This window comes from Astatotilapia calliptera, chromosome 7 (assembly GCF_964374335.1).
Source record: "Astatotilapia calliptera chromosome 7, fAstCal68.1, whole genome shotgun sequence".
Taxonomy (NCBI): domain Eukaryota; kingdom Metazoa; phylum Chordata; class Actinopteri; order Cichliformes; family Cichlidae; genus Astatotilapia; species Astatotilapia calliptera.
The window spans coordinates 7,051,872-7,074,624 of NC_137428.1; the positions used below are offsets into that span (position 1 = coordinate 7,051,872).

The window sequence follows — 22,753 nt, forward strand, 5'->3', positions numbered from 1 at the left end:
GTTTAACTTAGCTCATGCGACCTGATTAGCTACTGACAGACATGATTAAGCAAGCTGATTATGATATGCATAAGCAACTATAAAATGTCAGCTATGTTGAAACACAAATTACACTCCTGCATTTATCCCAAAGGTTTCATTTCTTTGCATTAATCTTTTGTTTGACAGCTTAAGAATAAGTTCATGAAGAAGATACCTCGTGATGCTGAAGCATCCAATGTCCTGATTGGTGAAGTTGATTTTCTGGATAAACCCTTTGTCTCCTTTGTACGCTTGGCTCAAGCTACAACTCTGGGGGGGCTTACTGAAGTTCCTGTACCAACCAGGTAGGTCCTTTCAGCTTCACTGTCAGCTGGGTGTGTCTTTGAATTGATCAATTTATCAACATTTCCCCCCTCTGTTCCCCCTCTGGCAGATTTCTCTTCATTCTTCTGGGTCCTCATGGCAAAACCAAATCCTACAACGAGATTGGCAGAGCTATTGCTACACTCATGGTGGATGATGTAAGTGACTAGCACTAACCCAACAGGATATGCATGCATCAAATATATTTTATGAGTTATCTCTTTTTCTTTTTTTCAGTTGTTTAGCGATGTTGCCTATAAGGCAAGGGACCGTGAAGACTTGATTGCAGGTGTTGATGAGTTTCTGGATGAAGTGATTGTCCTTCCTCCAGGAGAATGGGACCCCAAGATCCGTATTGAACCACCCAAAAAGGTTCCATCTGCAGAAACGAGGCATGTGCTTTTAATAACGTTTTAATTTTGATCTCAGATATATTACTGTTGGGTTATATTTTAGCTAAATGCCAAATAGGACGGTTGCTAACCAGTCCAAACAATACCCCTAATCCTAGATTGGGTGCCAGTGATCTGGTGCATGTTAGGAATGTCCACTTCTTCATGTTCTCTCAAAGCTCTTTATTTAGATAAAGCAGCTTTATTATTTGTACATTAAAAACCATAATGGACTTTAAAAAAATAATATGTATAATGACAGTATGTCAAAACTGGAGATTTAACATTCCAGAGTTGAATTAAAACCTGCTTCCTCTATCGCATTTATCCCAGAAAGTCAGTGCTGAACTTGAATGAGCTGGGTCAGGTGAATGGTTTAGCTGGCGGAGCAGCTGGAGGTGAAGATGAGGAGCTTCCAGCCCCACATGAGTTGGGAGAGGAGCTGAAATTCACTGGGAGGTATATAACTGAAAAGGATTATACCACTCCAGTTACAGTATGTTTAATTCTGCATTTCTAAATGAGCACCCTACTCTGTTTAAACAGGATTGGTGGTGGATTATGGCTGGATATCAAAAGGAAGATCCCATGGTATTGCAGTGATATTTATGATGGTTTCCATATCCAGTCCATCTCTGCTGTGCTATTCATCTACCTAGGCTGCATTACCAATGCTATCACCTTTGGAGGACTACTAGGGGATGCTACTGACAATTACCAGGTCAGAGAGGTCCAAAGTAATACATAGCACATAGCACAAAACATGACATATTATTATCTGTTCCCTATTTTTCTCATAGGGAGTGATGGAGAGTTTTCTTGGCACTGCTTTAGCAGGAAGTGTCTTTTGCTTATTTGGAGGACAGCCTCTCATCATTTTGAGTTCAACTGGGCCCATTCTCATCTTTGAAAAACTGCTTTATGAGTTCAGCAAGTAAGATGCACTAGAACACAGTTGAATTCTATATTAAAAAAAACAAACGTAAACATAAACATCTCTACCTTATATCATTGTCAATACAGAAACAATGATGTGGACTATATGGAGCTTCGTCTGTGGATTGGCCTTCACTCGTGTCTGCAGTGTTTTTTACTGGTTTTTTCAGATGCTAGCTACATCATCAAATATATGACCCGATTCACAGAGGAGGGTTTCTCCAGCCTCATTTCTTTTATATTCATTTCTGATGCAATCAAGAAGATGGTAGGTAATATTTTTTAATCTAATATGGTTAAGCATCCAATGTTTTTTGCTTTTATCCTTACATCTCCTTTTATCGTACACTCTGCAAACATTTCACACAACAGAGACACAACACTTATGATGCACCATAGTACACTGCCCATAAAGTCCAGTAAGCTGACATTGAAAAAAAAAAATCTGGCACACACTAGATAATTATCTTGTAGGAAAAAAAAATCTCACAAGATAAGTTTCTTACAGGAAAACAGATGATCTTGTGCATAAAAATTATTATTTTATGCATACAAGTTATAATCCAATCTTCTGTGTAGAAGAATATACATTTGTGCAAAAATATCTTGTGCAAGGAAAAAAATGGCGATGGGAATTTAGGTGTTACACAAAGAGAAAAATGGTTTGTTCTTCGCAGGTCGGAGCCTTTAAATATTACCCAATCAACCGTGGCTTCAAACCTGATTACATTACAGCTTATAAGTGTGAATGCATCGCTCCAGACCAGGGTGAGTCTTCAAACTATTTTTTTTTAATTATTTTATGTTAATATTTTATTTAATTTTATTTTCTGTTATTGTTGGGGTGGGGTGGACATGGCAATGACCAGGTTCAGATTACAGAAATGAGCTTGTTAATACATGAGCATCAGCGGATTTGATTGGTGTGTCTTTGAACTCCGGAAATATAGAGGGTTACCTGTTTCTTCCTGCTTCCACTCCATTTGCAATTCTGAGCTCCTTTTATTGTATGTTGATATATCTAATTATATCATAAATCCCCAGGAGATTGATATTGGTCTTTCCATGTCAGTATGGAAAAGGGGCGAGCAATGAGATGATGTCGTACAAAACATAGAAGATGATGTCTTCTATGCTTTGTATGGTGGCCCACAAATAAAATTTATTATTATTACTATGTGACACACACTTAATGGCCACAAGTATCAGATCACATCCCTTAGTTTTTGAATCCAGTTGTTTTTGGTCCCATTGCCACAGGTGTATAAAATCAGGGACCTAGCCATGCAGTCTGCCTGGCTCTGGGTTGTTCTAATGAGTTCACTGAATTTGGGGATAGTACCAGAGGTGGGACCAAGTCATTGTTTTGCAAGTCTCAAGTAAGTCTCAAGTCTTTATCCTCAAGTCTCAAGTCAAGTCTCAAGTAATGTCAGGCAAGTCAGAGTCGAGTCTCAAGTCACTGGTGTAAAAGTCCGAGTCAAGTCACAAGTCTGAAATTTTGAATTTCAAGTCCTTTCGAGTCTTTAAAAAAAAAACGAAAAAAAGCATGTTGCAGTTATGCTAAATGTAAATATTAGACCATGTAATTTTTAAATCTGTGTTTTTCTCAACACATGACAAAATAGTGAACGTAGAAAATATACACAAATTGTGAAATTGCACCTCTTTAAAATGCAGCTCAATTAAACCTAGCTCCAAGAATAATTTTCACCGACAGTTCTGAGATAAGCTGCATGTTATTCTTGGATGCGGTTGTAGGACCGGCTTTAAAATCGCATGACAAAAATATCATACATAAATAAATGATATTTTTTTTAAAATATCATTTAAAAAAAAAAACTGCATCACCAACGTAGCCTGGAAAACATTTGCTAGTTAGATGAAGTCAGCTATCTCATATTTATATGCATATTTATAAGCATACGGCTCTTGGAGTGAGTGCATACACTCATGAAGTTTAGTAACTTCCGGTCACTGCAACAAGCCCAGGTACAGTTTACCGACGGATGGGTGCAGGACCTTGAAATGCACCGTGTAGAAAGTAAAGACCATCGTACGTATCATAAGTTTACCAGTCTCACAAATCGTCGTCATAAATACACATTCGTTAACCGTTTATTAATAGGACCTTTGAGCTCAACGGTAATTAATTAGTAGTGGAAATCATTTCTGGTAGCATCACAGAAATGTAGCAGTGACAATAATACTGTATGCTGTAATCGTACTGGGCAATTAGTGATACAAAACAACTGTTTTATCCTGTGAATAAAAGTATATGTTTTTGTTAATGTACCATAATAACAGAAGCGAAACGCAATATTGTGTCAGGACAATTTACTATTTATGCACAATAAACAAAGGAGCATAGCGCGACAATTTCTGTTCAGCGCCAGACTTGCTTGTAACCTATATCACCAATTATGTTAAGAAAAATGACGCATTAACTACAACAGCAGACTGACCTTCGTGTAAATGCTTGGAGCAGACTAACCTGTGAGCTGGAGTGTTCTGGGACGTTATATTTGATCTTTGAATGGCTGCAATCCAGGCCACCCGTCGCGTCTTTGTCACTTCGGAAACATGGCTCGAACAATTTCTCTTCAACGACGTAATCCGATAACAACCGATCTCTTTACCCGTCGGCTTCCCGTGGCTGTCATGCGACCGGCTATTGCAGTTAATAATACAACAGCTTCTTGACATTTTTGTGTTTCTTTTTATCGCTGTATAACTGATTTCAATTGAAAGCCTGCATGCGCTAGTACCGCTTGCCACGAGTTCCCAGAATCCTTTGCGGTTCTACCCGTGAATGACATCACATTTTCAATCTCTATATAATATGCATGTTAAATTTTATATTTGGGGTAAAATATCAAGTCTTTTCAAGTAAACCGGTTCAAGTCCAAGTCAAGTCCCAAGTCATTGGTGTAAAAGTCCAAGTCAAGTCACAAGTCTTAGAACATTTTTTCAAGTCAAGTCTAAAGTCATAAAATTAATGACTCGAGTCTGACTCGAGTCCAAGTCATGTGACTCGAGTCCACACCTCTGGATAGTACTATAACAGGATGCCACTGGCACAACAATTCAGCCTGTGAAATTTCATCCTTTCCAAGAATAAATTTCATAATCATTTATAGATGATCGTGAAATATCCAATATCATCTATAAATTATATTTATTGCAAAGTGGAAGCATTTAGAAACCACAGCAAATCTGACATAAAGTGACAAACCATGTACATTTACAGAGTGTGGTCATAGGTGCAGTTCACATTAAATAATAGTTCCCAGCACTGACTGCAGCGTCCTAAACTCCTTCCTTCTCCTTCAGTTAACATCAGCACAGTGCACCAAGAGCTTTGTTGTATGGGTTTTCGAGCAGCCCCTGTAGGCAATGTGTATTTTTGTCCATGTATTTATACAGTGTGTATGTAAGGTGTTTGGAATCAATTTTGGATACATTTAATTAAGTTACTTTTTAGCATCATTAATAGACTTAGTCCCTCTACCTTTTTAAATACATTGCAAAGAAAATATTAGGATACTGTGAAAAACTATTTGCTCCCTTCCTGATTTCATTTGTACTTTTTTCCCCTATTTGTCACTGTTGCATGTTTCAGATCATCAAACAAATTTTAACATTAGACAAAGATAACCTGAGTAAATGCAGTTCTTAAATGATTATTTCACATGCTAAGGCAAAAAAGATTAATCAATATCATCCGTGAAAAAGTAATTGCCCCCTCATAACTGGTTGTGCTACCTTGGCAGCAAGAAGTGCCATCAAGCATTTGCAATAACTGCCAGAGAATCTTTCTTATGGCTCTGGATCTGAATCCAAAGCATCTAAATCAGATTTAAGTTCACATTGTATCAGGTAGGTTTGGATATTTTTTTCCTTAAGGAATGAAATCATCATTTTAAAAACTGTATTTGTATTTATTTATTTTATCTTTGTCTAATATTAAAACATGTTTGGTTGTCTGTGTTCCTGATGGACATATTTGATTGCATAAGAAGCATGTGTTTAGTTTGTACTCTGTCATGATTTTGTGTACTTTTGTTTCTGCTTCATATTTGAATGCTCACTAAAAAAGTGAGTACACATCTAAATATCTCTTGTAAACATTCCAATATAATGAAAAAATTGTGATTGAACTGGGATATAGAAAGTTATATTGCATTATTAACACTATTACGTAAAGCTTTACATTTTATATTATCCATCATTCATTCTTTTTTTCTTTCTCTTCTTCAACTTGTGCCTTTTCCTCTTCAGCACCTGCACTGGGCTTGAATGCTTCAGCTCCACTTGCAGATGATAATATGACTCTGCTGGTAAGTGACAGAAGACCACAAAGAGTTACATTAGCGTCACTTTCATGAATTTTCATTATTCCCATTGGTGAAAATAATTTGTATCTCAGTTTATTTGGCTGTTTTGATCTGCACATGGTATGATATGAACAAATTTGAACTAAAGACTAAGTGAAGTAATTGAGGCCCCTATTTATCAAGCATTTTAGTGAAGGAAGTTAGCCTGGGACAATAATTCTTTAGCTGCGCCAACTTTAAACACTTTTTCAGCTTTCTTAAATTATGTAATGAATCCTAATTTAATTTAATTTTAATCATAATTAATTTTCATTTATCTTTTCTTGTCATTTACTAAACAAAACTGAACCCTTTTGATTTAGAAAAAATGGCTGTCATCCATTTTTAACAAATTGCTTTGGCTTTTTTTCAGACAAAATGGTTTATATTTAATGCATTTAGAATTATGATGTTGTGTGCATAAACTCTATGTTGTTACTAAAATATCTCACATTGATTTGCAAAGCCAAGTTTTAATTAAATGTTGTTTGTGTTGCAATCTTTGCTCTTCACTGGAGTGAGGGGAGGCTCTGGACAGTGCATGCTCAATCAGTAGCAACCTGTCACTAACTGTCAAGGAAGGCCCACCCATTTCACCATCCTTCTGGACACTCCTAAGGATCATAATTTTAAAAATGAATATCACATTGTATTCAAAACAACTTGAAATGGAGTCCATTAACTCACTCTAAAGTGTTTACTGACATTAGAGAATTAAGGAAACCAAAATCTGTTTTTTTCATTGACTCCTCACCTGGCTATTAGAAAGAACTGCTGAGGCTTAAGACACTTCAACTTTGGCTTTAATTTTTAGACTTTAGAAGCTACACCTACATGTCTCTTTTTTTTCCAGCCACAAAATGCTATGCTGGCCAGTATAACTCTATTTTACCAGATCTAAAATTGTACCTCCTTTTATACTACATGTCATAGTCATACAGGAATTTTATGGCTGAGACTAAACAACTTTTCATCATAAGTATATTACACAGAGAGATTGCGATGTAGACAGGAACAGCCACAGTTTTAATGACAATCTTAGATAGTGGACAACCTCCTGAATGACACTCATAGCATTCATTAGTGTTAAAAGGCAAAAACATGAACTGTTATATTTTGCTCTATATTCACAAGAGAAAAAAAATATGACCAGTAAAGTTCCCCTACAGATGGCAGATACTACTACTAAAGAGTTTTGGGGTTGTTACTGTAAGAGTGATACATACATATATACAGACTGATGAATTTTGATTGATCAGTCCATAATACCTTCTTCCAGTCTTCAGTAGTCCAATGGCGATGTTTCATGTCCCAGGAAAGCCTCTTTGTCTTATTCTGACTTTTTACCAATGGCTTTCTTGCTGCAGCTCATCCTGTCAAACCTGAGCTCGAAGTCTACTCTTCACAGTTGAAACTGAGGCTTGCTTGATGACCACTGTTAAGCTGTGCTTCAAGCTGTTGTCCTGCAAGCTGCCTATCACGCAAGCTGTTAACTCCCAGAAACTTGTCCTCTGATTCGGTTTTGGCTCGCATCAACATCTCCAGCATGGTCAGTGGCATGGTCAGAGACAACATGAAATAGAGCCGGTTTGCAGATTTGCAATCCTCTGAGTGAAGAGATTGCTGCACTTCACAGGATTATATATGGCTGTTAGCACACGCCATGTAGCGTACGCACTCTCCCCCTGGGCCCAGCTACTCATAAACTTGTGCAGAGAGCTGGACATCCTGTATTGAACAATGATAGTGTGTGATTAGATCCTCAAAGCTTCACAATTCTTGGATGAATGATGATGAAATTTTGCTCTGTTATTAACCTACATCAAATGAATAGCTTTAGCTGACTTGTGTTTAAAGATGGTTATTTTAGAGTGTTTAAATACTCAGATTCAGTGTACTGATACTGACTGCAGGTGACCTCGGCTGGCTGGAAGTCAAGCATTGTTTTTCAAGCAGATTTTTCTGATGGCTACTCTGATTATTATACAGCTTTTAAAAAACTGTATAATGCCATTAAGCGTTATTTAAAAGTGTTAGTCTATTCCTCAGAAAGCAGCAGGAAAAGCATACAAATTCCATCCTGATTTTTAATTTGCAACTCTAAATTTCATAAAGCTGGGATACAATGCTTTCTCCTATGTGGAAACATTTTAAAAAAATAATGTAAAGGTCCAAAATGAAGTTCAGTGTGATTCCTATAATTGAGTCCACTTGCTTGATAAATATGGGCCAAGACAGCGGCGTTAATCCAGCCATCAGAAAGCACTGTGGCTTTCAGTTATATGTGTTGTGTTTTTTTCTTTTGTTATTGCTTGGTTTTTTTTCTCTTTCTTGTGTCTGCTTTTTCTCCACTCCGCTACCTATCCATCAATTTTCCCTTCTCTGCTATGCTTCTTCCTTCCTCATCCCTTCGATTCTCTACTTTTGCTTCTCCTTCTGCCGTTGTCGTTTTTAGTTTAACTTAACAGATCTGGACTGGAGTCAGCTGAGTAAGAAAGAATGTGTCAAGTATGGTGGTATGCTGGTGGGGAACTCCTGTAAGTATGTTCCTGACCTGGCCCTCATGTCCTTCATCCTCTTCTTTGGCACCTACTCCATGACAGTGTCTCTTAAGAAGTTCAAGTTTAGCCGCTACTTCCCAACAAAGGTAAGCAAATCCTTATACTCAATAACTGCAGGAAGAAAACTCTCCCAGGCTGCCTTTAATTCCTGCATGTGAAATGCTGGTTTCCTTTAATTTGATGTTATGCCTATAATTACAGCATCAAAGTAGTGGCATTTAAAGAACAACGCTGGTGATGTTCCTTTTAAGGTCAAAAAGATCTACCAAGTAGGCTATTGTAAAACTCATTTTTACAATAATAGTCACTTAGACTAAAAGGCTAGTTTTAGAGCCTCTTTAAGTGGGATGATCTGCTTGTTTAGCTATTTTAGCATCTGAATGGTTCAGTTTTCATGCAAGCACTTAGGCTTCACAGAGGACTGAAAACATCCAAACTTGTATACTTCTGTAATGTTGCATGATGAAAATGAAGAGCAACACCTAAATACCAATGAGACTATGGAACAGATGAGAAATAATGATTTGAACACATAAAGCTAGCTTTAAGGTATTGTTTGGCTACTATAAACAGAAGCACTTTCAATTTCTCACAAGATTTAGAGTGAGTGTTAAATTGTTCTCAATAAAATGACACATCAAGGGAAGTGCCTAATAGGCAAAGACAAATGCCATCATAGAAGAAGACATCCAAACGTCTGCCAAGAGATTTCTGGCATGGCATAATTATATGTACTTTGTCTACTTACTTACGTAGTCCATCTAAATATACTCATTAGAAATGTAGAATATTGCCAGTGTTTTACTTTAAAACTTCACCTACACAGTATGTGCTCGTTATCCAGACAACCAACCTTACACTTCCATATGTTTACCAGAATGTTCTCTCCATGTTGTTCCCCCCCCCCCTCCACTGCTTTCCACGTATGTGCTCCAGCTTCGCACACTGATCAGTGATTTTGCCATCATCATTTCTATCCTGGTCTTCTGTGGGTTGGATTGTCTGTTGGCGCTGGACACACCCAAACTGCACGTACCCACTGAACTCAAGGTCCACCCTTTCCTAAATACCTCTCTCATCTTGTCAGACCTTGTTCTTAGGACACTGCTGGCCACTCAATTCTTTCCTCAGCAATGTAGTTGTTTACGCATCTAAACAGGATTTGGAGTGTGTGGATTGATCAATTTTACACTTTAACTGAGTAAATAATCTCTTTTCTCTTTTCACTGTCTTGCTTTCCTCATGTATCTACCACTTTCTTATACTTAAACGTATGTCTCCCGTCATCACTTTTACTGTGCACATTTGTCTTTGCCCTTCTTTTGTCCTGTGTAATTGTATATGGGCTGACCTATAGCTGAGGAAGCTAATCAGTGACTTTGCCATCTTCATGTCAATCATGTCCTTTGTGGGTCTCGATATGCTGATGGGGTTAGACACACCCAAACTTATCGTGCCAACAGAGTTCAAGGTATTTGATTTTTCACAAAATTTTTAAAAAATATATATATATATTCTGTCACTTCAAAGAATAATTATACTTCTAACAAGAGCACTCAATGAGCCCAACTCTCCCCAAGCAGCAAGAGCTATACTAAAACTTATATTGATGTCAGCATTGGTAATGTGGAAATCCCCAATTATGACATTGCTTTCGTAGATCATTTTTGCTGATGTCAGAACAATATGGAAATCTTTTGCAGTATATTCATCTCTTTGTGTCATTATGAAGTCATAATGTTGTATTGGAAAAGAAAAAAGTTTTTGAAGAGCTCAAAAAGAAAATGTTTATGTTTATCTTTAAAGTTTGGAAGTGATTCAATGGAAACTTAGGCTTTTCCCCTAATTTGTGGGACCCTGACTTTATATTTTGTTATCTTTACCTATATGTTTGGACCAGAATTGGCTAAAATCGTTGGCTTCTACAAGCTGTAAAAAATTGATATTTTAATATATACTGAAAGCAGTCTAAAGTACATTGTTGTATAAAGCACTTTGAATGCTCAGGTAGAGTAAAAAAGTACAAGATAAGAACCAGTCTATTTACCATTTACCATGCAGTGTGTGATTTTTGCAAAACTTCATGGCATTATTCTGATGTCATAGGTCATCGCATAGAAAAAATAGAAATACATCGCTCTCCATGCCGTTTCATATAAAAAATTACTCAGTGTTTCCTTGAATTTTTTTTCTCCCAGTATCAACTTCGATCTTGAGCCTTAACTGTGAAGATCAAATAGTGCTCTGCATCAAATGGTACTCATGTCCACTGAGGCCTAGTATATTAATGTGAATTTTAAAAACCAGAAAATAGAGGTTTATATAACATTTTTACTGATTTCCACATGTGCTGTGTCCTTGACCCAATTTTCACCTAAGTTAAATCAGCTCAAACTGTTACTGGTATTGACCATTACACAAAGTCTGAAAATGATATCTTGAATACTGTCCCTAAGACATATATATGTGTTTAATTTCAGGTTTTTTCCCTCCTTAATTCTGGGTGCATGCTAGCAATGGTTAGAAAATAACTTTTAATGTAGTTGCTGTTATATTGTTGTTATCATATTGGAAGTTTTTATACTTCTAACATGATATGAATTATGCTTCCAATATCGCCACCTATGTATAGCTCTTTAAAGGGAACTATTTCAGGTTTACATTCACTGGACACTTTATTAGATATGCCTTGCAATGTAAACCCCATTTTAGCTTTAGTCTTAATGCTTTGTAGGATAGATTGAACAAGTTGGTGGAAAATATGTTTATGTAGGTTCTCATTCATCCAACTCATGGTAGGCTAAGAAAATTGGACTTTAAGCTTTTGGAATATGTTTCAACTCACAGGCTTCTTCAGTTTTAAAACTGAAAGGTGACGAGTTCCAGGTATTTAAGCCATACTGGAGGCTGTCTCTTAGAAGGTAGTCATTGGCCCACTATTAATGATGTGCAGACACACTTTCTGCTTTTAAGTTTAGGCTTAAAACTTTTCTTTTTGACAAAGCTTATTATTAGCAGGGGATCAGGTGACCCCGAATCCTTCCTTTGTTATGCTGCAATTAGGTTAAGCTGCTGGGGGCTTCACATAATGCGCTGAACGTTTCTCCTTCTCTCACCTCTTTTCACTCACTGTTATACACCACTCTGCATTTACTCATGAGTTATTAATCTCTGGCTCTCATCCACAGTGCGTCTTTTGCCCTGTCTTCTTCCCATCAACCAGTCGTGGCAGATGGCTGTCCCTCCTTGAGCCTTGTTTTGCCGGAGGTTTCTTCCTGTTAAAAGGGAGTTTTTCCTTCCCACTCTTACTAAGTCGTTGCTCAAACGAGATCATTTAATTGTGGGATTTTTTCTGTATTGTTGTAGAGTCCTTGCAATATAAAGCGTCTTGAGGTGATTATATAAATAAAATTGAATTGAAGATGTCTGACATTTTGTGTCGTAAGCCAATAAGTGATGAATGATGGTCATTTGAAGTGGATATAGATTGCTTCTTTTATTCCTGTTTCAAACCATCCATTTTTTTAGTCCAAAATGTGGACATTAGCCATGTAGACCAACCTACAACCACCACCTTTACCCCGGGGGATGCTATACCCTGTATATGTGCCCTCAAAAGATCTACAAAGGAGTCCCAGTTAGACCTATTATTATCAGTATGAAATCAGCCACCTACAGAATTTACAAGCACCTAAGCGGCAGTAGCACCTAGCTACTGGATGGCATCAGGTAGAGCGGGTAACCTACTAATCGGAAGGCTGGTAGTTTGATCCCTGGCTCCTCCAGTCTGCATGTCAAGTATGCAAGTTATGCATCCATCAGAGTGTGAATGTGTGTGAATGTAGTTAGAAAGCACTCAGTTTAGAGAAAGTGCTTGTGAGAATGGGTGTGATTGGGTGAATGTGGCATATTGTATAGAACCCTTTGAGTACTCCAGGAGAGTAGAAAAGTGCTACAGTGGCTTGCAAAAGTATTCGGCCCCCTTGAACTTTTCCACATTTTGTCACATTACAGCAACAAACATGAATCAATTTTATTGGAATTCCACGTGAAAGACCAACACAAAGTGGTGCACACGTGAGAAGTGGAACGAAAATCATACATGATTCCAAATATTTTTTACAAATAAATAACTGAAAAGTGAGGAGTGCATAATTATTCGGCCCCCGGAGTCAATACTTTGTAGAACCACCTTTTGCTGCAATTACAGCTGCCAGTCTTTTAGGGTCAGTCTCTACCAGCTTTGCACATCTAGAGACTGAAATCTTTGCCCATTCTTCTTTGCAAAACAGCTCCAGCTCAGTCAGATCAGATGGGCAGCGTTTGTGAACAGCAGTTTCAGATCTTGCCACAGATTCTCGATTGGACTTAGATCTGGACTTTGACTGGGCCATTCTAACACATGGATATGTTTTCTTTTAAACCATAATATTCCCTTTCCCAGGAGGAAAGATCAATAATGGGTCAACAGCCACCTTTAAAGGGAACAACCCCTAAAAGGGTTTAAATACCTGGGACTTTACATATTTTGGTTTTAGAACTAAAGAAGGCATTTGGATGAAAACTGAAACATCTTAAGAAAATTAAAAATGGCCAGTAGCCTTCTTTTTAGACAAGGTGTTAGAAGCATTCAGAGATTTTAATCCATATTAACATGATGGCATCACACAGTTGTTGAAGATTTATAGACTACACATTGGAATATCCCATCCCATTTCAGCACATCTGAAAGGTGCTCTATTGGATTGACATGCGATGCTGGAGGCCATTTGAGTCCAGTGAACACACTGTCACAAAGAAACTAGTTTGACATGAGCTGGGTTTTATGACATGGAGAGTTATCATGCTGGTAGCAGGTGCTACCAGCTCATACTACTAGGATACAGTACACTGTAGTCCTAAAGGGATGGACAAGGTCAGCAATAATACTCAGGTAGGCTGTCAGGTAGTGCCCAAAATGTGCCAGGAAGCGATCACCAGCAGCAACCTGAACCACTGATGCAAGGCAAGAGTGAATCATGCTTTCATGTTGTTTGGGCCAAATTCTGATCAAAGGAGAATAATCACTCATCATACCAGGGAACATTTTCCAATCTCACTTTGAACATCAGCAGGTCTTTTTGACTAAGTCTATAATCTTAACTCAACTGAGTTATGGCATAGTCAGAAGTAATTTGTGCTTGTATCTGTCACATTTTCACACAAATTGCATTTTCAAATGCTTATACTATAGAGCTTGTTCTACACTCAAATCATTTGTTATTTTCTGGAAGAAAATTTGATTAGATATTTGTGCTAGATATGTGTGCATTTTAACAGGTATACCTAAACAACCAATGAGTGTGTATGGCAACTGTAGTTACTTTTTAAAATAATTTAATATCAAAAAGAAAAGACTTAAATAGTCCAGTTCAATTAAGGCAGGGGTGTCAAACTCAAATACACAGTGGGCCAAAATTCAAAACTGGAACAAAGTCGCGGGCTAACGTTAATATTTATTGAAATATTCCTCCAGATATAAGAATGAATCTTTTCTTATGGACTCAAACACATTTTGCTGAAAAACTGAATATAGAACAAGCAAAGCTTAATACTAAACAATATATATATTAGCTGTATAATACCAGTAGGCCAGCTCCAATAGTAATTTGGTATGGCTTCGCGGGCCAAATGTAATTAGGCTGCGGGCCAAATTTGGCCCGCGGGCCAGAGTTTGACACCTATACACCTATGAATTAAGGTAAGGCACTCGCCCACTTAGAATGGAATTTTACAAACCCATAGAAATTATCCAAGCTATATAAATATGCTATCGTTGTGCAGCTCAACATGTACATGTTTATAAAACGTTCAGAGATAAAATGTGCAATTCTTTTTTAGTGTCTAAAATAACAATTTGGCCGATAGCCAATTTTGTTGCTTTTTTTTTTCCCATGTTCCCCTTTTTGTGTCCAGAAAACATATCTCTTTATTATTAAAAACTGATTATTTAAAAATCTCTGTTCTTTAATGCAAAAGTAATATGGCATACTAGACAAATATCATTCATTCAGTAAATGGCATCTTAATTGCTATCATCAGGTCAACATCTGATAAAAGGTGAATCCTCACTGTTCTACCCCTGAAAAAGTAAAATGGCCAAATGGCAGATTAATGGGTTTAAAATGGTAGTGTAGAAAGAAATGGACATAATCACAGTGGCTGAGACGAGCGTTTTCTAGCATATGCATTACTTTTACTTAATAAATGATCTGCACAATTTTTATTTTGCCATTGCAACCTAACACAATTCTCTGATTTCCTCTTTCACTATTTTCTGCTAGTATGGTAGTTTCACTGTATTTATATAGGTTTGAAATATAAAATATTTAACAGATGATTACCTAATGCTTAATAGTGTGCACTTATTATAAAGTGTTACCAATATTTCTTCTTTGTTGTTATACAGCCTACACGTAGTGACCGCGGCTGGCTGGTGATGCCCTTTGGTAAGAACCCCTGGTGGTGGTGTGTGGCCAGTTTCGTTCCTGCTCTTCTGGTCACCATCCTCATCTTCATGGACCAGCAGATTAGTGCTGTCATTGTCAACCGCAAGGAAAACAAATTAAAGGTCTGCAAACACCGAAGATGAAATGGTCACAGAACAGATAAATATATAGAGTATATTAGAAAGTATTCTGCCTAAATGTTAACAGTTATACAGGGAGTGCAGAATTATTAGGCAAGTTGTATTTTTGAGGAATAATTTTATTATTGAACAACAACCATGAACCCAAAAAACTCATTAATATCAAAGCTGAATGTTTTTGGAAGTAGTTTTTAGTTTGTTTTTAGTTTTAGCTATTTTAGGGGGATATCTGTGTGTGCAGGTGACTATTACTGTGCATAATTATTAGGCAACTTAACAAAAAACAAATATATACCCATTTCAATTATTTATTTTCACCAGTGAAACATCTCCACATTCACAAATATACGTTTCTGACATTCAAAAACAAAACAAAAACAAATCAGCGACCAATATAGCCACCTTTCTTTGCAAGGACACTCAAAAGCCTGCCATCCATGGATTCTGTCAGTGTTTTGATCTGTTCACCATCAACATTGCGTGCAGCAGCAACCACAGCCTCCCAGACACTGTTCAGAGAGGTGTACTGTTTTCCCTCCTTGTAAATCTCACATTTGATGATGGACCACAGGTTCTCAATGGGGTTCAGATCAGGTGAACAAGGTGGCCATGTCATTAGTTTTTCTTCTTTTATACCCTTTCTTGCCAGCCACGCTGTGGAGTACTTGGACGCGTGTGATGGAGCATTGTCCTGCATGAAAATCATGTTTTTCTTGAAGGATGCAGACTTCTTCCTGTACCACTGCTTGAAGAAGGTGTCTTCCAGAAACTGGCAGTAGGACTGGGAGTTGAGCTTGACTCCATCCTCAACCCGAAAAGGCCCCACAAGCTCATCTTTGATGATACCAGCCCAAACCAGTACTCCACCTCCACCTTGCTGGCGTCTGAGTCGGACTGGAGCTCTCTGCCCTTTACCAATCCAGCCACGGGCCCATCCATCTGGCCCATCAAGACTCACTCTCATTTCATCAGTCCATAAAACCTTAGAAAAACCAGTCTTGAGATATTTCTTGGCCCAGTCTTGACGTTTCAGCTTGTGTGTCTTGTTCAGTGGTGGTCGTCTTTCAGCCTTTCTTACCTTGGCCATGTCTCTGAGTATTGCACACCTTGTGCTTTTGGGCACTCCAGTGATGTTGCAGCTCTGAAATATGGCCAAACTGGTGGCAAGTGGCATCTTGGCAGCTGCACGCTTGACTTTTCTCAGTTCATGGGCAGTTATTTTGCACCTTGGTTTTTCCACACGCTTCTTGCGACCCTGTTGACTATTTTGAATGAAACGCTTGATTGTTTGATGATCACGCTTCAGAAGCTTTGCAATTTTGAGACTGCTGCATCCCTCTGCAAGATATCTCACTATTTTTGACTTTTCTGAGCCTGTCAAGTCCTTCTTTTGACCCATTTTGCCAAAGGAAAGGACGTTGCCTAATAATTATGCACACTTGATATAGGGTGTTGATGTCATTAGACCACACCCCTTCTCATTACAGAGATGCACATCACCTAATATGCTTAATTGATAGTAGGCTTTCGACCCTATACAGCTTGGAGTAAGACAACATGCATGAAGAGGATGATGTGGACAAAATACTCATTTGCCTAATACTTCTGCACTCCCTGTAGTTATAGATATTATCTGGGAAAGGTAATGAGAAGAAAAAATACCATGTTTACAACTTGAACAATTGTAGCTTGAATTGTAACAGTACTGCACTACTGCTTCAATACATTACTATACTAAAGCAATGAAAGTGCCATGATGCTTTGTGATACTCAAATTTAAAGCAAATGTATTTTTTGTGTTTTTGGTAATTTTTGAACTGTTTACACAGTTCAGGATTACATGGGGAGTGGATCTTCTGGGTAATTTCCCGTTATTGCACCCAATTTCAGAAAAGCTGTGGCTACCACTTGGACCTGTTCTGGGTAGGTGTGCTGATGGCTGTGTGTTCTTTCATGGGCATGCCATGGTATGTAGCAGCCACTGTCATCTCCATTGCTCATATCGACTCACTGAAGATGGAGAGTGAATCTAGTGCCCCTGGAGAGCAACCACAGTTCCTTGGAGTCAGGTGGGACCCCCCCCCCCAGAAAAAAAAAGCTAACCATCATACCATCATCAGCTTGGTGTTCTGAACCGTTGCATGCTCATAGGCTGGTAATATATCAATTGGGGGACAAAGTGGGGGGAATAAATTCTATAAAACGTATTTTTGGAACCAGAGGAGTGTCCCCTGCTGGCGTAAGGAAGGCTTAAGATGGTGAAAAGTGAAAATGCTTACTTCACTTTTGAGATCTTAAAGATAGACTGCATAGAAAAGAGAGTCCTTATTTCAGATTAAGGTCTGTTTGTTTTCTGATTGCCTAAATCATCTTTTTGTGTGGACCTAGAATAAAGTTTTATGCTATGCTTTTGATTCTTCACTTCCAGAGAGCAGAGGTTGACAGGCATTTTGGTGTTTGTCCTAACAGGACTCTCAGTCTTTCTTGCCCCTATACTTCAGGTAAGTTCGTAGATGAGACTGATGTGGTGTCAGTAGAAAGTTTATATTGGTTTTATTTTAAAATGTATGTTCTGTTCAATTCAGTACATCCCCATGCCTGTCCTTTATGGAGTCTTCCTCTACATGGGAGTGGCTTCACTGAGTGGCATCCAGGTATACTACAAAAAAATACATATATATTTTTTTTTCTCCATATTTTTCTTCATGGAAACTATAATCTATATGCCAATATATATGAAAAGAAAATGGTGCATAGATGAAAAATCAGACACAAGCAGAAAACAGGAATAACAAAAATCCAGTCTTTTTCAGTGTAAACATATTCATTTTCAAACACCATGTGTTTTTTCTCAGAGGGCCAGATTGTACAAGCTTAAGGAAATGAATGAGTTTATAATAACATATAATATAATATAATTGACAGATCAATTAAAGCACTTAAACTCAATTCAGTTTTATTTATATAGCACCAAATCACAACAAGAGTTGCTTCAAGGTTCTTTATATTATAAGGTAAAGACCCTACAATATTAGAGAGAAAACAGAAAGAATGGATAGGATTGGATCCATCAAGACTAAGTATCTGGTTATACAGTATGTTTCTAAGATTTTTAGGGCTGAGTAAAATTACCTCAGTTTTATCTGAATTTTGAAGTAAAAAATTAGATCATCATCAATGAGTCTTTATATTTTTAAGATATTTCTGCAGGTTAACCATTTGGTGTGTTTCATCTGGCTTTATGTATAGACAATGCTATGGTATCATCTGTGTAGCAGTGAAATTGTATGTTATGCCTTCTAATGATACTGCCTAGGGGAAGCATATATAATGTGCACATGATATGCAGTCCTTGCACTGAACCCTGTGGAACATATGGCATAGAAATAGAATATTTAACAGTATTCTCTGAAATTCCTCATTTCTCTTATCACTTCCTAATAACATTTAAATTTACTCTATTAGTTCTCTGTTCTCTATTAATCAGCTATGTGCGACAGGCCTTCAAAGACGGCAGTAATTAAACCGTTACTTGAAAGGCCATTATCACTTGACACAGATGTCTAAGCTAATTAAAGGTCAATCTCAAATCTCTGAAAAAATCTTCAACTGCAGAGTAATGGTTTATTTAAAGAGTTTCAGTCAAGTTTAGGAGTTCATCAAATTAAATTAACAGTGTTAGTGAAGGTTAGAAGTGATCTGATGGCCTTTGATGGTGGAATCATCTCTACTTGTCCTGCCACACCTCAGCACAGTGTTCGATGCAGTTGACCTTAATATTTTATTAAAGCAATTAGAGCATGTTGTAGGCATTAAAGATAGCGGTTTGAATCATATCAAATTAGAATCTGCAAATTGAAATGTAATAGATTCCAATGTGTTCATGTAAATGGAGAGTCCTCTTTACACACTGAGGTTAATTGTGGAGTTCCACAGGGTTCCTTGCTAGGACCAATTCTGTTTACATTATACAAGTTTAACTTAGGCAGCAACATTAGAAGATATAGGAATGGAATATATGGAATAATTGGAATTTTTCATTTCTGGTAATTTCCTGGATGACACAATGTTCTGCTTCATCTCTAAAACACTAAATAAAAGAATACCTTAAAATATTTTCTCGATTTCTTTGTTCCAGTTCTGGGAGCGCATCAAGCTGTATCTAATGCCGCCCAAACACCAGCCAGACTTCTCCTTCCTGCGTCATGTCCCTATGAGACGCGTCCACCTTTTCACCCTAGTCCAGATTGTGTGTCTGGCTGTTCTCTGGATCCTTAAGTCTACATTTCTGGCCATCATCTTCCCAGTAATGGTGAGGGTGTTCTGTGTTCTTCTGTTTAGGTAAATGAACTGATTCTTACATAGCATCATTCTATGCTCCCAGAACATTCAAAGCACTGTATACAACTCCTCATTCACCCATTCACACAAGCACTTCTTCTATGCTTACATGCTTTCCATCTACTAATCACGCACATTCATACTCTGATGGAATCGTCAAAGAGCAACTTGGGGTTTGTATCTTGTCCGAGGATATGTGGGATTCAGACTGGAACAGCCACGGATGGAACCATCAGCCTTCCGATCAGTAGATGATCTGCTATACTTACTGAGCTACAGGAACAATTTATCAAACTAAACTACCAAGAAGGGTCATTGTATAGCTATTAAACTAAAAATTATTCCGGCTAAATGTAAAACTACACGGATTAAACTGTCTGGCACGTCGTCTGACGTGAACGAAAAAATATGTCAAAACAGATGCTTTTCTATCATCATTTACTCAAAAAGCAGAAAGCAGGAATTACAGTTGTACTGAAAAAAGGTTACATTCCGGTTATGATGCAGCTAATAACTTTAGCTTGATTTAAATAATATTCAATGACCTTTAAGAATGTCCTATTGACTTATTTTATTGGTCCTGTTTGGAACCTTTTGTAAATTTCCATGTTTTACCCTCCAAAATAACTAAAGTTATCAACAGGTTACAAAGAAGCAAAAGCTTTGACATTTTCCTATAAAGTATCTATGCAGAAGTGAGAAAAGTGCATGCTTTTGTCACATAAGTACAAATAAAGCTTTATGAACACTCATTAGTCACCTTTTTTCACTCACTACGTGTTTTATTCACCACTCTCCATCTTTAGCTAGACTGGTTGCCATAGTGTTTCTTTTTGTACTGGCTTCCTCCCCTCACCCCTGGAAATGTGACAAGCATATTTGTTATGTGCTTGTTCAAACAGTATCACACATTCAAAAACATTAAAATGCTGCTTCTAGTGATGAAACTTTTTGTTAAATTTTGAAGAGGACAGCTAGAAAAACTGCCTTATTTTCTACTCTAAAGCTTTGTAGTTTTTTCTTTTCATTTCTTTTTTCAGATTTTCTGTCTACTCTGATATGGCAAAGAGTAGACAGGAAACCTGACAGAGATATTGATTTGATTTTAAAACACATTTATTCACTTAATAGTGATCCATATAAACATTCAGCTCAAATCGACACATTCCTAAATAAAAGTTCAGAATTATTTAATGTAAACAGACTACCTTTATAGTCCCAAAAATTTTGAAAAACCTCCAGCTCATCCATTTTGAAATAATACTTATATTCCAACATCACTCTTGAAAAGCTGCACACAGTCAGAATTTCTGTTAAGTCTAATTGTTGAATGTTGCCATTGTGTTTCTTAAATTTGTAAAGTCGTAGTTTAAGCAGTAGGATCAAAGCCATTCCTTTGATCCTGACCACCTCTCCAACCACTCTGTGCTGGGGAGGTTTTATTGTAGATACATCCTATCTGAAAGATCTGTTTCTTTTGATGTAAGCTTCCTGGGTTTACGACCCTTTGGTCATCAGGAGGTCTGACACACACACACACACACACACACACACACACACACACACACACACACACACACACACACACACACACACACTCTCTTACAGAAGTTAGGACCAAGGGGGCGTGGCTTTGTTCTGACGTGTTTTGTGTGAACTGTCCCTCAATAAAAGGTAGCAGGAGGAGGTCAGATCTGGGGGTCATTTTCATGGTGGACACAGACGAGGCCTCCCTTGCGCAAATAATCGATCGATTGACTGTCTTGTTTTCTTCATGATGAATAAGTCTCTAGAATTAGCGGGGCTTGTGGAAACACAGACCCAACAATTTCGTCCATTATCAATCTAATATTTTCTACTCAAGTAAATTGCCAAATTGTATTGACCCTGGAAAAAATTAATCAGTCGTCCTTTTTTTCTTCTTTCTTTTGTCATATGAAAGCCTGAAGATAAAACACTGTTTTGTAAAATATTCTCCAAATGATTCCCAAATACAACTAAGCACTGAAAATAAATCCATTAAACATTGTACAAAACAATGAAAAATGTAATGTTGCTTGTAGAAGTTGGTTTTTGTCACATCAAAACCAACTTTAAAAGGATCTCTCCAAGGCGTATCATTTTTACTTGTTAACTTGCTTTATTAAGAAATGTTCTAGAGCAGACTCGAACCCAGGCCCCTCTATTTCAGAAAGTCTGCTACTGAGCCACTGGGCCTCATTCACTGATATGGTAATAATAATTGTATTAGTAGTAGTACAACTCTCTTCAATTATGTATTATTTATATAGCGGCGATTTACAACAATGACAAGATAATGTTAATCTACCTGGTTTTGTAGATTCTCGGTCTCATGGTTGTACGGAAGCTGCTGGATTTGATGTTCTCGCAACATGATTTGGCCTGGCTGGATGACATCCTGCCAGACAAAGACAAGAAGAAGAAGGAAGATGAGAAGAAGAAGAAGAAAGACAAGAAAGCACCAGAGCCTGAGAGTGATGAGGAGGTGAGGAAATGCACTATTTGTCAAGTGTGGATCTGTCTTTCTTAGTATTAACTGTGTATTTAAGTGTGTGTCACTCCATTGCTGTGGTTGTGTCGATCCTGGGTTTATTTTCTCTAACTAATACTGTATGTTTCTCCTCTCCCACAGTGTTGCTGAAAGGCACTTCATTCCCTCTTACTACAGTCTTCCTGTCTGTCCATCATCTTCTCAGTACATCTTTCACCTCTCCCACTTTGTTCCAACCTTTAGAAACAGCGTGTGTGCTTATGTGTACCCTTTGTATTTATGCTTCATCCAAGTCTTTGTCCATACTAAAAGGGTTGCTTGACAGCTGTGTAGAAGCACAAGTGATGCCCACTGATGGCTTTAAAGGATAAGCTTGGTGTTATTGATCAAATTTTTATTAGTAATTATAGCTTGGTCACTATCAGCAGTATTAACTTTGCCCAGTTCACTGAAACACTGACATTCTTGTCTCATAAGCCTCTGCTATTCACGCGTGGGGGAGATGTTTTCCTGAATTGTGCAACACAGTTAATAAATTACACTCTTCAGTTCAGTCAGAAACCCAGCACAGACCAAAGTGATCATCCATGAAAATAGACATGAAAGGAAGTGGAGGAGCAGGAGTGGATGTGGGTTGCAAAGCAGCTTGTTGCGGCTGAAGGAAC

The 22,753-nt window shown here is 37.7% G+C and overlaps 1 protein-coding gene across 1 annotated transcript in view; it reads left to right on the forward strand.

Moving 5' to 3' along the window:
* The window catches only part of slc4a5b (solute carrier family 4 member 5b), a 61,613-nt gene that overhangs the window by 27,066 nt on the left and 11,794 nt on the right, over positions 1-22,753 (forward strand). Inside the window, exons 9-26 of the mRNA XM_080303408.1 lie at positions 169-326; positions 416-503; positions 583-737; positions 1,071-1,196; positions 1,284-1,458; positions 1,538-1,671; positions 1,761-1,941; positions 2,351-2,441; positions 5,952-6,010; positions 8,502-8,693; positions 9,544-9,657; positions 9,965-10,078; positions 15,056-15,217; positions 17,126-17,304; positions 17,664-17,736; positions 17,821-17,889; positions 19,374-19,547; positions 21,918-22,082. Coding sequence (XP_080159534.1) covers positions 169-326; positions 416-503; positions 583-737; positions 1,071-1,196; positions 1,284-1,458; positions 1,538-1,671; positions 1,761-1,941; positions 2,351-2,441; positions 5,952-6,010; positions 8,502-8,693; positions 9,544-9,657; positions 9,965-10,078; positions 15,056-15,217; positions 17,126-17,304; positions 17,664-17,736; positions 17,821-17,889; positions 19,374-19,547; positions 21,918-22,082 — 2,409 coding nt within the window. The remainder of the gene's footprint in view (positions 1-168; positions 327-415; positions 504-582; positions 738-1,070; positions 1,197-1,283; positions 1,459-1,537; positions 1,672-1,760; positions 1,942-2,350; positions 2,442-5,951; positions 6,011-8,501; positions 8,694-9,543; positions 9,658-9,964; positions 10,079-15,055; positions 15,218-17,125; positions 17,305-17,663; positions 17,737-17,820; positions 17,890-19,373; positions 19,548-21,917; positions 22,083-22,753) is intronic.